Source organism: Salvelinus fontinalis, chromosome 2 (genome assembly GCF_029448725.1).
Source record: "Salvelinus fontinalis isolate EN_2023a chromosome 2, ASM2944872v1, whole genome shotgun sequence".
In the NCBI taxonomy this organism is placed as follows: Eukaryota; Metazoa; Chordata; class Actinopteri; order Salmoniformes; family Salmonidae; genus Salvelinus; species Salvelinus fontinalis.
The window spans coordinates 2,957,740-2,973,456 of NC_074666.1; the positions used below are offsets into that span (position 1 = coordinate 2,957,740).

At 52.3% G+C, this 15,717-nt stretch overlaps 1 protein-coding gene across 1 annotated transcript in view; it reads right to left on the reverse strand.

Annotated features, from left to right (window-relative positions):
• Window positions 1–15,717, reverse strand: part of hook3 (hook microtubule-tethering protein 3) — a 74,398-nt gene that overhangs the window by 28,703 nt on the left and 29,978 nt on the right. Inside the window, exons 5-10 of the mRNA XM_055944249.1 lie at window positions 13,548–13,615; window positions 13,242–13,304; window positions 11,475–11,558; window positions 10,637–10,800; window positions 1,228–1,368; window positions 155–356 (exon numbers count right to left, since the gene is read on the reverse strand). Of these exons, the coding sequence (XP_055800224.1) occupies window positions 155–356; window positions 1,228–1,368; window positions 10,637–10,800; window positions 11,475–11,558; window positions 13,242–13,304; window positions 13,548–13,615 (722 nt within the window). The remainder of the gene's footprint in view (window positions 1–154; window positions 357–1,227; window positions 1,369–10,636; window positions 10,801–11,474; window positions 11,559–13,241; window positions 13,305–13,547; window positions 13,616–15,717) is intronic.

The window sequence follows — 15,717 nt, forward strand, 5'->3', positions numbered from 1 at the left end:
AGCCTGTTCTGCAGCTCTACCACCTGGGGACAACGAGGACAGTGTGTTAAACAGCCTGTTCTGCAGCTCTACCACCTGGGGACAACGAGGACAGTCTGTTAAACTGTCTCTCTCTGTGTGTGTGTTTGTCGTGGTGTTCAGTCTCGATCCACACCTGTCTCTTGTAGGACTCCAGCTGTCCTCTCGTGGTGTTGGCCTTGCGTACGTCTTCCTCCAGACTGACAGTGTTCTGCATGTACATGGTGTTCTTCTCCTCCAGTAGCTTCACCTGTCTCCTCAGATCTCCCAGGTCCTCCAGCTTCTTCTTATACGACTCCACCAGGACCTCCAGCTTGGACACCTTGTCCGACGAGTGTCTGTGGGACACGTACACAAGCTTAGGGTAGTGTCTATACAAAACGTTGTAGCGTTGCCAGTGGGCTGCCAACTAGTGGACCACTACATGCTACCATGGTCGGGTCAACTCAGAAATTAAACTGAAATTCCAATTTGAATTGACCCCGACCATGAAAGAGAGATGCGTGTGAGTCTGCCTGTGCTGAGTACGTCCATCTCGTTCTTCAGTGACTGGGCTTCATCAGCCAGGGTTAGGGGTTAGGGTGTAGGGGTTAGGGTGTAGGGGTTAGGGTGTAGTTCCTAACCTGAGTACGTCCATCTCGTCCTTCAGTGACTGGGCTTCATCGGGGTAGGGGTTAGGGTTAGGGGTTAGGGTGTAGGGGTTAGGGTGTAGGGGTTAGGGTGTAGTTCCTACCTGAGTACGTCCATCTCGTCCTTCAGTGACTGGGCTTCATCGGGGTAGGGGTTAGGGTTAGGGGTTAGGGTGTAGGGGTTAGGGTGTAGGATTTAGGGTGTAGTTCCTACCTGAGTACGTCCATCTCGTTCTTCAGTGGCTGGGCTTCATCAGCCAGGGTTAGGGGTTAGGGTGTAGGGGTTAGGGTGTAGGGTGTAGGGTTAGGGTGTAGTTCCTACCTGAGTACGTCCATCTCGTCCTTCAGTGACTGGGCTTCATCGGGGTAGGGGTTAGGGTGTAGGGTGTAGGGGTTAGGGTGTAGTTCCTACCTGAGTACGCCCATCTCGTCCTTCAGTGACTGGGCTTCACTAGCCAGGGTTAGGGGTTAGGGTTTAGGGTGTAGTTCCTACCTGAGTACGCCCATCTCGTCCTTCAGTGACTGGGCTTCATCAGCCAGGGTTAGGGGTTAGGGTGTAGGGTTAGGGTGTAGTTCCTACCTGAGTACGTCCATCTCGTCCTTCAGTGACTGGGCCTCGTCAGCCAGGGAGGTGAGCTCTTCATTCTGTCCTCTCAGCTCCGTTAACTCCTTATCCAACTCCTCACAGCGGATACGATAGTCATCCTTCGCTGCCTCCAGCCTGCAGACACCCCAGAGAGAGAAACGTACACCTCAGTCCAAACTGACACCACACACACGATGACGACACATACACAAACTCACAGGTCACTCACTGTGCCTCAAAAGAGAGCGGTCTACCGCCCCAGAAGGGAGAGCGGTCTACCGCCCCAGAAGGAGAGCGGTCTACCGCCCCAGAAGGAGAGCGGTCTACCGCCCCAGAAGGAGAGCGGTCTACCGCCCCAGAAGGAGAGCGGTCTACCGCCCCAGAAGGAGAGCGGTCTACCGCCCCAGACGGAGAGCGGTCTCCCGCCCCAGACGGAGAGCGGTCTCCCGCCCCAGACGGAGAGCGGTCTCCCGCCCCAGACGGAGAGCGGTCTCCCGCCCCAGACGGGGAGCGGTCTCCCGCCCCAGACGGAGAGCGGTCTCCCGCCCCAGACGGAGAGCGGTCTCCCGCCCCAGACGGGGAGCGGTCTCCCGCCCCAGAAGGGGAGCGGTCCGCCGCCCCAGACGGGGAGCGGTCCGCCGCCCCAGAAGGGGAGCGGTCCGCCGCCCCAGAAGGGGAGCGGTCTGCCGCCCCAGAAGGAGAGTGGTCTACTATGGATGAGCGCCTAAACCCAAACCCAAACCCGGTCCTGGGGACCCATATGAGTGCACGTTTTGGTCTATGCCCCTTTCACAACACAGCTAATTCAAATAACCCAACTCATCATCATCAAACTTTGATCATTTGAATCAGCTGGGTGAGGGTGACCCAGACCCTAGGCAGAGTGAGCTCCTGTGGGTGAGGGTGACCTAGACCCCTGGCCGCCAGGCAGAGTGAGGTCCTGTGGGTGTGGGTGACCCAGACCCCTGGCAGAGTGAGGTCCTGTGGGTGAGGGTGACCCAGACCCCTGGCTGCCAGGCAGAGTGAGGTCCTGTGGGTGAGGGTGACCTAGACCCCTGGCTGCCAGGCAGAGTGAGGGCCTGTGGGTGAGGGTGACCTAGACCCCTGGCCGCCAGGCAGAGTGAGGGCCTGTGGGTGAGGGTGACACAGACCCCTGGCCGCCAGGCAGAGTGAGGTCCTGTGGGTGAAGGTGACCTAGACCCCTGGCTGCCGGCAGAGAGGTCCTGTGGGTGAGGGTGACACAGACCCCTGGCTGCCAGGCAGAGTGAGGTCCTGTGGGTGAGGGTGACCTAGACCCCTGGCTGCCAGGCAGAGTGAGGTTCTGTGGGTGAGGGTGACCTAGACCCCTGGCCGCCAGGCAGAGTGAGGGCCTGTGGGTGAGGGTGACACAGACCCCTGGCCGCCAGGCAGAGTGAGGGCCTGTGGGTGAGGGTGACCTAGACCCCTGGCTGCCAGGCAGAGTGAGGGCCTGTGGGTGAGGGTGACCTAGACCCCTGGCTGCCAGGCAGAGTGAGGTCCTGTGGGTGAGGGTGACCTAGACCCCTGGCTGCCAGGCAGAGTGAGGTTCTGTGGGTGAGGGTGACCTAGACCCCTGGCCGCCAGGCAGAGTGAGGGCCTGTGGGTGAGGGTGACACAGACCCCTGGCCGCCAGGCAGAGTGAGGGCCTGTGGGTGAGGGTGACCTAGACCCCTGGCTGCCAGGCAGAGTGAGGGCCTGTGGGTGAGGGTGACCTAGACCCCTGGCTGCCAGGCAGAGTGAGGGCCTGTGGGTGAGGGTGACCCAGACCCCTGGCCGCCAGGCAGAGTGAGGGCCTGTGGGTGATATGTTTTTACCTCCAGTGGAACAGGGGCAGCGAGAGGGCTGAGACCACCACAGGTGGGTTGGGGGCAGGGTGGAGGGGCTGGTAGTCCCAGCTCAACAGAGTGACAGTGCCTGCTGTGGGAGCCCAATGTTGATATGTATCTGTTACTTGAACTCTGTGAAGCATTTATTTGGGCTGCAAACTGAGGTGCAGTTAAACGCTAATGAACTTATCCTCTGCAGCAGAGTTAACTCTGGGTCTTCCTATCCTGTGGCGGTCCTCATGACAGCCAGTTTCATCATAGCGCTTGATGGTTTTTGGCGACTGCGCTTGAAGACACTTTGAAAGTTCTTGAAATGTTCCGTATTGACTGACCTTCATGTCTTAAAGTAATGATGGATTGTCATTTCTCTTTGCTTATTTGAGCTGCTCTTGCCATAATATGGACTTGGTATTTTACCAAATAGGGCTATCTTCGGTATACCACCCCTACCTTGTCACAACACAACTGATTGGCTGAAACGCATTAAGGAAAGGAATTCCACATATTAACTTTAAAACAAGGCACACCAATGAATGGAAATGCATTCCAGGTGAATACCTCAAGAAGCTGGTTGAGAGAATGCCAAGAGTGTGCAAAGTTGTCATCAAGACAAAGGGTGGCTCCTTTGAAGAATCTCAAATATAAAATATATTTTGATTGTGAGCGAGATGGCGCCGATAGAGATGGCAGCTTCGCTTCTAGACCTTAGGAAACTGTGCAGTATTTTGTTTTTTATGTATCATTTCTTGTTAGCCCAGAAAACCTTAAGTCTTATTACATACAACCGGGAAGAACTATGAATTATAAACTATAAATATGACCATGACTCCATCTTGTTGCTCCCCTCCTACAGGCAGAATCTAAAAACAGGAAGCGCCCGTGCTTATGTCTATCCAACGCTGGTCTGACCAATCGGATTCCACGCTTCAAGATTGCGTCGATCACGCGGACTGTGATATGTTCCCGGGCAGCCTCAGACAACACCATTGACGTATACACGGACTTGGTGAGCGAGGTTTATGAGGAAGTGTATAGCAGATGTCGTATGTGACAATGAAAACCTTCCCTAACCTTCCCTAACCTTCCCTAACCTAACCTTCCCTAACCTTCCCTAACCTAACCTTCCCTAACCTTCCCTAACCTTCCCTAACCTAACCTTCCCTAACCAGAAACCAAGGATTGATGGCAGCATTCGAGCAAAACTGAAAGCCTGTACCACCGCATTTAATCATAGCAATGCGACTGGGAATATGGCCGAATACAAACAGTGTAGTTATTCCCTCAGTAAGATAAACAGGCAAAGCGTCAGTATAGAGACAAAGTGGAGTCGCAATTCAACGGCTCAGACACGAGACCTATGTGGCAGGGTCTACAGTCAATCACGGACTACAAAAAGAAAATCAGCCCCGTCACGGACATCAACGTCTTGCTCCCAGACAAATTAAACAACTTCTTTGCTCGCTTTGAGGACAATACAGTGCCACCGACGCGGCCCGCTACCAACGACTGTGGACTCTCATTCTCCGTGGCCGACGTGAGTAAAACATTTAAACGTGTTAACCCTTGCAAGGCTGCTGGCCCAGACGGCATCCCTAGCCGCGTCCTCAGAGCATGTGCAGACCAGCTGGCTGGTGTGTTTACGGAAATATTCAATCTCTCCTTATCCCAGTCTGTTGTCCCCACATGCTTCAAGATGGCCACCATTGTTGCTGTTCCCAAGAATGCAAAGAATGTAACTGAACTAAATGACTATCGCCCCATTGCACTCACTTAAGTCATCATGAAGTGCTTTGAGAGACTAGTCAAGGATCATATCACCTCCACCCTACCTGACACCCTAGACCCACTTCAATTTGTTTACCACCCAATAGTCCACTGACGACGCAATCGCTATCACACTGCACACTGCCTTATCCCATCTGGACAAGAGGAATACCAACGTCAGAATGCTGTTCATTGACTACAGCTCAGCCTTCAACACCATAGTACCCTCCAAGCTCATCATTAAGCTTCAGGCCCTGGGTCTCGACCCCGCCCTGTGAAACTGGGTCCTGGACTTACTGGGTCCTGGACTACCTTCATCCCCAGGTGGTTATTAAGGTAGGAAACAACATCTCCACTCCGTTGATTCTCAACACAGGGGCCCCACAAGGGTGCATTCTCAGCCCCCTCCTGTACTCCCTGTTCACCCACGACTGTGTGGCCAAGCACATCTTCAACTCAATCATCAAGTTTGCAGATGACAACATTGGTAGGCTTGATTACCAACAACGACGAGACAGCCTACAAGGATAATGTGAGTGCACTCGGAGTGTGGTGTCAGGAAAATAACCTCTCACTCAATGTCAGCAAAACGAAAGAGATGATCGTGGACTTCAGGAAACAGCAGAGGGAGCACCCCCCTATCCACATCGACGGGACGGCAGTGGAGAAGGTGGAAAGTTTTAAGATCCTCTGCGTACACATCACGGACAAACTGAAATGGTCCACGCACACAGACAGTATGGTGAAGAAGGCGCAACAGCACCTCTTCAACCGCAGGAGGCTGAAAAAGTGGTTTGTCACTGAAAACCCACACTAACTTCTGATTTGTTTAATACTTTTTTGGTTACAACATGATTCCATATGTGTTATTTCATAGGTTAATTGTCGTCACTATTATTGTACAATGTAGGAAATAGTCAAAATAAAGAAAAACCCTGGAATGAGTAGCTGTGTCCAAACTTTAGACCGGTACTGTATACTTACACACACAGGGATTCTGTAGAACTGTAATAAGCCGAAAGAGCCATGCGATGAGCGTGAAACTGCCTTGTAGTCAATCTGAACTGCAGAGAAGTGACCTAGGAACTGAATGAGAAGCTCATTTGTATTTATTATGGATCCCCATTAGTACCTGCCAAGGTAGCGGCTACTCTTCCTGGGGTTTATTATGGATCCCCATTAGTACCTGCCAAGGCAGCGGCTACTCTTCCTGGGGTTTATTATCGATCCCCATTAGTTCCTGCCAAGGCAGAAGCTACTCTTCCTGGGGTTTATTATGGATCCCATTAGTTCCTGCCAAGGCAGCGGCTACTCTTCCTGGGGTTTATTATCGATCCCCATTAGTTCCTGCCAAGGCAGCAGCTACTCTTCCTGGGGTTTATTATGGATCCCCATTAGTTCATGCCAAGGCAGCGGCTACTCTTCCTGGGGTTTATTATGGATCCCATTAGTTCCTGCCAAGGCAGCGGCTACTCTTCCTGGGGTTTATTATGGATCACCATTAGTTCCTGCCAAGGCAGCAGCTACTCTTCCTGGGGTTTATTATGAATCCCATTAGTTCCTGCCAAGGCAGCGGCTACTCTTCCTGGGGTTTATTATGGATCCCCATTAGTTCCTGTCAAGGCAGCAGCTACTCTTCCTGGGGTTTATTATGGATCCCCATTAGTTCCTGCCAAGGCAGCAGCTACTCTTCCTGGGGTTTATTATGGATCCCCATTAGCTGTTGCCAAGGCAGCAGCTTCTCTTCTTGGGGTTTATTATGGATCCCCATTAGTTCCTGCCAAGGCAGCAGCTACTCTTCCTGGAGTTTATTATGGAATACCATTAGCTGTTGCCAAGGCAGCAGCTACTCTTCCTGGGGTTTATTATGGATCCCCATTAGATGTTGCCAAGGCAGCAGCTACTCTTCCTGGGGTTTATTATGGACCCCAATTAGCCAAGGCAGCAGCTACTCTTCCTGGGGTTTATTATGGATCCCCATTAACCAACGCAGCGGCTACTCTTCCTGGGGTTTATTATGGATCCCCATTAGCCAAGGCAGCAGCTACTCTTCCTGGGGTTTATTATGGATCCCCATTAGTTCCCGCCAAGGCAGCAGCTACTCTTCCTGGGGTTTATTATGGATCCCCAGTAGTTCCTACCAAGGCAGCAGCTACTCTTCGTGGGGTTTATTATGGATCCCCAGTAGTTCCTACCAAGGCAGCAGCTACTCTTCCTGGGGTTTATTATGGATCCCCATTAGTTCCTGCCAAGGCAGCAGCTACTCTTCCTGGGGTTTATTATGGATCCCCATTAGTTCCTGCCAAGGCAGCAGCTACTCTTCCTGGGGTTTATTATGGATCCCCATTAATTCCTGCCAAGGCAGCAGGTACTCTTCCTGGGGTTTATTATGGATCCCCATTAGTTCCTGTCAAGGCAGCAGCTACTCTTCCTGGGGTTTATTATGGATCCCATTAGTTCCTGCCAAGGCAGCAGATACTCTTCCTGGGGTTTATTATGGATCCCCATTAGTTCCTGTCAAGGCAGCAGCTACTCTTCCTGGGGTTTATTATGGATCCCCATTAATTCCTACCAAGGCAGCAGCTACTCTTCCTGGGGTTTATTATGGATCCCCATTAGTTCCTGCCAAGGCAGCAGCTACTCTTCCTGGGGTTTATTATGGATCCCCATTAATTCCTGCCAAGGCAGCAGCTACTCTTCCTGGGGTTTATTGTGGATACCCATTAATTCCTGCCAAGGCAGCAGCTACTCTTCCTGGGGTTTATTATGGATCCCCATTAATTCCTACCAAGGCAGCAGCTACTCTTCCTGGGGTTTATTATGGATCCCCATTAGCCAAGGCAGCAGCTACTCTTCCTGGGGTTTATTATGGATCCCCATTAGCCAAGGCAGCAGCTACACTTCCTGGGGTTTATTATGGATCCCCATTAGTTCCTGTCAAGGCAGCAGCTACTCTTCCTGGGGTTTATTATGGATCCCCATTAGTTCCCGCCAAGGCAGCAGCTACTCTTCCTGGGGTTTATTATGGATCCCCATTAATTCCTACCAAGGCAGCAGCTACTCTTCCTGGGGTTTATTATGGATCCCCATTAGTTCCTGCCAAGGCAGCAGCTACTCTTCCTGGGGTTTATTATGGATCCCCATTAGCCAAGGCAGCAGCTACTCTTCCTGGGGTTTATTATGGATCCCCATTAGCCAAGGCAGCAGCTACTCTTCCTGGGGTTTATTATGGATCCCCATTAATTCCTACCAAGGCAGCAGCTACTCTTCCTGGGGTTTATTATGGATCCCCATTAGTTCCTGCCAAGGCAGCAGCTACTCTTCCTGGGGTTTATTATGGATCCCCATTAATTCCTGCCAAGGCAGCAGCTACTCTTCCTGGGGTTTATTGTGGATACCCATTAATTCCTGCCAAGGCAGCAGCTACTCTTCCTGGGGTTTATTATGGATCCCCATTAATTCCTAACAAGGCAGCAGCTACTCTTCCTGGGGTTTATTATGGATCCCCATTAATTCCTGCCAAGGCAGCAGCTACTCTTCCTGGGGTTTATTATGGATCCCCATTAATTCCTGCCAAGGCAGCAGCTACTCTTCCTGGGGTTTATTGTGGATACCCATTAATTCCTGCCAAGGCAGCAGCTACTCTTCCTGGGGTTTATTATGGATCCCCATTAATTCCTGCCAAGGCAGCAGCTACTCTTCCTGGGGTTTATTGTGGATACCCATTAATTCCTAACAAGGCAGCAGCTACTCTTCCTGGGGTTTATTATGGATCCCCATTAGTTCCCGCCAAGGCAGCAGCTACTCTTCCTGGGGTTTATTATGGATCCCCATTAATTCCTACCAAGGCAGCAGCTACTCTTCCTGGGGTTTATTATGGATCCCCATTAGTTCCTGCCAAGGCAGCAGCTACTCTTCCTGGGGTTTATTATGGATCCCCATTAGCCAAGGCAGCAGCTACTCTTCCTGGGGTTTATTATGGATCCCCATTAGCCAAGGCAGCAGCTACTCTTCCTGGGGTTTATTATGGATCCCCATTAGCCAAGGCAGTAGCTACTCTTCCTGGGGTTTATTATGGATCCCCATTAGTTCCTGTCAAGGCAGCAGCTACTCTTCCTGGGGTTTATTATGGATCCCCATTAGTTCCCGCCAAGGCAGCAGCTACTCTTCCTGGGGTTTATTATGGATCCCCATTAATTCCTACCAAGGCAGCAGCTACTCTTCCTGGGGTTTATTATGGATCCCCATTAGTTCCTGCCAAGGCAGCAGCTACTCTTCCTGGGGTTTATTATGGATCCCCATTAGCCAAGGCAGCAGCTACTCTTCCTGGGGTTTATTATGGATCCCCATTAGTACCTGCCAAGGCAGCAGCTACTCTTCCTGGGGTTTATTATGGATCCCCATTAGTTCCTGCCAAGGCAGCAGCTACTCTTCCTGGGGTTTATTATGGATCCCCATTAGTTCCTGCCAAGGCAGCAGCTACTCTTCCTGGGGTTTATTATGGATCCCCATTAGTTCCTGCCAAGGCAGCAGCTACTCTTCCTGGGGTTTATTATGGATCCCCATTAGTTCCTGCCAAGGCAGCAGCTACTCTTCCTGGGGTTTATTATGGATCCCCATTAGTTCCTGCCAAGGCAGCAGCTACTCTTCCTGGGGTTTATTATGGATCCCCATTAGTTCCCGCCAAGGCAGCAGCTACTCTTCCTGGGGTTTATTATGGATCCCCATTAATTCCCGCCAAGGCAGCAGCTACTCTTCCTGGGGTTTATTATGGATCCCCATTAATTCCTACCAAGGCAGCAGCTACTCTTCCTGGGGTTTATTATGGATCCCCATTAGTTCCTGCCAAGGCAGCAGCTACTCTTCCTGGGGTTTATTATGGATCCCCATTAGCCAAGGCAGCAGCTACTCTTCCTGGGGTTTATTATGGATCCCCATTAGTTCCTGCCAAGGCAGCAGCTATTCTTCCTGGGGTTTATTATGGATCCCCATTAGTTCCTGCCAAGGCAGCAGCTATTCTTCCTGGGGTCCAAACTCACCAAATCATCCACATTACATATAAAACAACAGATAAAAAAAATCTTAGTTCACTGTTTTAAAACAGTACATCATGTAACATCCCTACACCATCACATATCCACAACATGTTCATTGTCGTTCATTGTGCTCTTAAGGTGGGGCTGAGAACCAGCTAGGCCACTACCTCTTTGCCGGTCCTTCCTCCCCACCCCCCTCCCTGCCTGTCATCCCTCTCCACCCCCCTCCCTGCCTGTCATCCCTCCCCACCCCCCTCCCTGCCTGTCACCCCTCCCCACCCCCCTCCCTGCCTGTCACCCCTCCCCACCCCCCTCCCTGCCTGTCACCCCTCCCCACCCCCCTCCCTGCCTGTCACCCCTCCCCACCCCCCCTCCCTGCCTGTCATCCCTCCACACCCCCCTCCCTGCCAAGCCCTCCCCACCCCCCCCTCCCTGCCAAGCCCTCCCCCACCCCCCCCTCCCTGCCTGTCATCCCTCTCCACCCCCCTCCCTGCCTGTCACCCCTCCCCACCCCCCTCCCTGCCTGTCACCCCTCCCCACCCCCCTCCCTGCCTGTCATCCCTCCACACCCCCCTCCCTGCCAAGCCCTCCCCACCCCCCCCTCCCTGCCAAGCCCTCCCCACCCCCCCCTCCCTGCCTGTCATCCCTCCCCACCCCCCCTCCCTGTCATCCCTCCTCCACCCCCCTCCCTGCCGGTCATCCCTCCCCACCCCCCTCCCTGCCGGTCAAGGTCATCCCTCCCCACCTTAAGGGTGTTACCTGAAGGTCTCCTCCTGGAGCTGTTCTAGCTGTGTCTGTAGCTGCAGGTGTCTGCGTCCTACAGGGCTGTTCAGGTCTTCTATGGAGTCAGACTGGTTGAGACGCTCCATGAGGATCTGGTTCTCAGCCAGGAGACTACCCCTCTCCTCCTGTAGCGCTGCCACCTGGTGGAGGGGGGGAAACACGTCAATACAGTCAACTTTAAACAAGAGGCTAATATCATACTGTAAACAAACCATCTACCATTTAGTTCAGTCTTTACAACACCACCATATATATATATACTTTTCTTAAAACATAAAACACAGGAAAACTTTTTTTCATGAACACATTTCAAAAAGCAATCACACAAAACAACCAGTTTACAGTGTAAACTGGGCAATGTGCTTTTACGTGGCCTTCTCAACAACGTGATGGCAGGAACAAACTCACTTCACAAATGTTTTATATTTCAGTCATTTAGCAGACGCTCTTATACATAGCGACTTACAGTTAGTGCATTCATTCTCCCCTCAATCTTAGCTAGCTAGCTAGCGTTATACTGCATCTAAAGTCAATCTGGCGACATTAAAATGATGACAAAAAGGTTTTCCTGCTAACTATTTGCCTCCTTTGGAAATGTCATTGTATTTCAAAAGACATTAATGCACTTTTGAAGAAATCTTAAAATTAGTGCTCAATGACAAAATATTGAGTAGAATGTTCAGTCGGGCATCCGTCCTAAAACAAACGTTCAAAACCATGGTGAACTATGACCCCAGACCTGTAGCCGTCACTAACCAGTCAGAGTCCGAGCACCTGTTCACATAAAGCAATTAAACCAAAACTCGAGGCCAACCTGCATGTCCAGCTCGTGACATCTCTGTGCGATCTCCTCCTTGGTGACTAGAGCGTCATTCAGATCCTCCACCGTCTTCTTCAGCTGGAAAGAGAACTAATACGTCAGAATTAACTACAAAATAAATGCTGATACACTAAAATCATGTTTATTGTACAGTGGCAAGAAAACGTATGTGAACCCTTTGTAATTACCTGGATTTCTACATAAATTGGTCCTAAAATTTTATCTGATCTTCATCTAGGTCACAACAATAGACAAACAGTCTGCTTAAACTAATAACACACAAACAGTTATACGTCTTCATGTCTTTATTGAACACATCGTGTAAACAATCACAGTGCATGGTGGGAAAAGTATGTGAACCCTTGGATTTAATAACTGGTTGACCCTCCTTTGGCAGCAATAACCTCAACCAAACGTTTTCTGTAGTTGAGGATCAGACCTGCACAAGGGTCACGAGGAATTTTGGACCATTCCTCTTTACAAAACTGTTTCAGTTCAGCAATATTCTTGGGATGTCTGGTGTGAACCGCTCGAGGTCATGCCACAGCATCTCAATCAGGTGGAGGTCAGGACTCTGACTGGGCGACTCCAGAAGTATTTACTTCTGTTGAAGCCCTTCTGTCGTTGATTTACTTCTGTGTTTTGGGTCGTTGTCCTGTTGCATCACCCAACTTCTGTTGAGCTTCCATTGGCGGACAGATAGCCTTACATTCTCCTGCAAAATGTCTTGATAAACTTGGGAATTCATTTTTCCGTCGATGATAGCGAGCTGTCCAGGGCCTGAGGCAGCAAAGCAGCCCCAAACCATGATGCTCCCTCCACCATACTTTACAGTTGGGATGAGGTTTTGATGTTGGTGTGTTGTGCCTTTTTTCTCCACTCATAGTGCTGTGTGTTTGTGTGGTCCGTCCAAACAACTCAACTGTAGTTTAATCTGTCCACAGAATATTTTGCCAGTAGCGCTGTGGAACATCCAGGTGCTCTTTTGCAAACTTCTGACGTGCAGCAATGTTTTTTTTGGACAGCAGTGGCTTCTTCCGTGGTGTCCTCCCATGAACACCATTCTTGTTTAGTGTTTTACGTATCGTAGACTCGTCAACAGAGGTGTTAGCATGTTCCAGAGATTTCTGTAAGTCTTTAGCTGACACTCTAGGATTCTTTTTAACCTCATTGAGCATTCTGCGCTGTGCTCTTGCAGTCATCTTTGCAGGACGGCCACTCAGGGAGAGTAACAACAGTGATGAACTTTCTCCATTTATAGACAATTTGTCTTACCGTGGACTGAAGAACATCAAGGCTTTTAGAGATACTTTTGTAAACCTTTCCAACTGTATTCAAGTCAACAATTCTTAATCTTAGGTCTTCTGAGATCTATTTTTTTCGAGGCATGGTTCACATCAGGCAATACTTCTTGTGAATAGCAAACTCAAAATTTTGTGAGTTTTTTTTATAGGGCAAGGCATCTCTATCCAACATCTCCAATCTCGTCTCTTTGATTGGACTCCAGGTTAGCTTTTGGAGAAGTCATTAAGCCTAGGGGGGGGGGGGGGGGGGGGGGGGGTTCACATACTTTTCCCAACCTACACTGTGAATGTTTAAATGACATATTCAATATAAACAAGAAAAATACAATACCTTGTGTGTTATTAGTTTAAGCAGACTGTGAAGATGAGATCAAATTTGATGACCATTTTTCCAAAGGGTTCACATACTTTCTCTAGCAGCTGTATTAAGATACGAACATTGTCTGGAACGTCTCACCTGTCTATCGATGTCAGCGTACAATTCATTTCCTCCAATAACTGGACACTCTTTGCTCATCAGCTACAAAACATGGAGACAACACACAGTGTGACGTCATCAGTTACAACACATGGAGACCCTACACAGTGTGACGTCATCAGTTACAACACACAGTGTGACGTCATCAGTTACAACACATGGAGACCCTACACAGCGTGACGTCATCAGTTACAACACACAGCGTAGTACGTGTCATATGAGGATGCAGGAAATGCATCTCGAGTAAAGCACTAAAATCCTTTCAAATGTTTACAAAAGGCCTACCTCTTGAATGGCTGTCATGACAACATGTTGAACAGATTCCTCCAGCATCATTATGGTCTGGATGTTTTCTAGAAGGGCAGAGAGAGAGACAGACAGAGGGAATGACTACATGTTTAGTCTAAGAAGCTCAGATACACCACGACAACAACGGAGCGTGACGAAGCCGTGAGAGGAATGTTACAGATAAACTGGAAGCCTCTCATCTTAAAACAACATCCTCAACTGAACTCTCGATACAGTCTAGACCCTTCTAACCTCAACTCTGGACCCCCAAGTCAGTTCCACCACATTTATTTCATTGTCTCCCTCTAATCAGGGACTGATTTAGACCTGGGACGCCAGGTGGGTGCAATTAATTATCAAAGTAGAACAGAAAACCAGCTCCGGACCTCGTAGTGAAAGAGTTGAACACACCGGGTTTAGACTCGAGGACCGGGCCGTGCCCCGTCCAGGCTCGAGGACCGGGCCGTGCCCCGTCCAGACTCGAGGACCGGGCCGTGCCCCGTACAGACTCGAGGACCGGGCCGTGCCCCGTACAGACTCGAGGACCGGGCCGTGCCCCGTACAGACTCGAGGACCGGGCCGTGCCCCGTACAGACTCGAGGACCGGGCCGTGCCCCGTACAGACTCGAGGACCGGGCCGTGCCCCGTACAGACTCGAGGACCGGGCCGTGCCCCGTCCAGGCTCGAGGACCGGGCCGTGCCCCGTCCAGGCTCGAGGACCGGGCCGTGCCCCGTACAGACTCGAGGACCGGGCCGTGCCCCGTACAGGCTCGAGGACCGGGCCGTGCCCCGTACAGGCTCGAGGACCGGGCCGTGCCCCGTCCAGGCTCGAGGACCGGGCCGTGCCCCGTCCAGGCTCGAGGACCGGGCCGTGCCCCGTCCAGGCTCGAGGACCGGGCCGTGCCCCGTCCAGGCTCGAGGACCGGGCCGTGCCCCGTCCAGGCTCGAGGACCGGGCCGTGCCCCGTCCAGGCTCGAGGACCGGGCCGTGCCCCGTCCAGGCTCGAGGACCGGGCCGTGCCCCGTCCAGGCTCGAGGACCGGGCCGTGCCCCGTCCAGGCTCGAGGACCGGGCCGTGCCCCGTCCAGGCTCGAGGACCGGGCCGTGCCCCGTACAGACTCGAGGACCGGGCCGTGCCCCGTCCAGGCTCGAGGACCGGGCCGTGCCCCGTACAGACTCGAGGACCGGGCCGTGCACAGTCCAGGCTCGAGGACCGGGCCGTGCACAGTCCAGGCTCGAGGACCGGTCCGTGCCCCGTCCAGGCTCGAGGACCAGTCCGTGCCCCGTCCAGGCTCGAGGACCAGTCCGTGCCCCGTCCAGGCTCGAGGACCAGTCCGTGCCCCGTCCAGGCTCGAGGACCAGTCCGTGCCCCGTCCAGGCTCGAGGACCAGTCCGTGCCCCGTCCAGGCTCGAGGACCTGTCCGTGCCCCGTCCAGGCTCGAGGACCGGTCCGTGCCCCGTCCAGGCTCGAGGACCAGTCCGTGCCCCGTCCAGGCTCGAGGACCAGTCCGTGCCCCGTCCAGGCTCGAGGACCAGTCCGTGCCCCGCCCAGGCTCGAGGACCGGGCCGTGCCCCGTCCAGGCTCGAGGACCAGTCCGTGCCCCGTCCAGGCTCGAGGACCAGTCCGTGCCCCGTCCAGGCTCGAGGACCAGTCCGTGCCCCGTCCAGGCTCGAGGACCAGTCCGTGCCCCGTCCAGGCTCGAGGACCGGGCCGTGCCCCGTCCAGGCTCGAGGACCAGGCCGTGCACAGTCCAGGCTCGAGGACCGGGCCGTGCACAGTCCAGGCTCGAGGACCAGTCCGTGCACAATAACAACCAATAGTAACAATCTTGAGCGCTTCTTCAGAGACACAACAGAGACAGCCTATAGAGACACAACAGAGACAGCCTACAGAGACACAACAGAGACAGCCTACAGAGACACAACAGAGACAGCCTACAGAGACACAACAGAGACAGCCTACAGAGACACAACAGAGACAGCCTATAGAGACACAACAGAGACAGCCTACAGAGACACAACAGAGACAGCCTACAGAGACACAACAGAGACAGCCTACAGAGACACAACAGAGACACAACAGAGACACAACAGAGACACAACAGAGACACAACAGAGACAGCCTACAGAGACAGCCTACAGAGACACAACAGAGACAGCCTACAGAG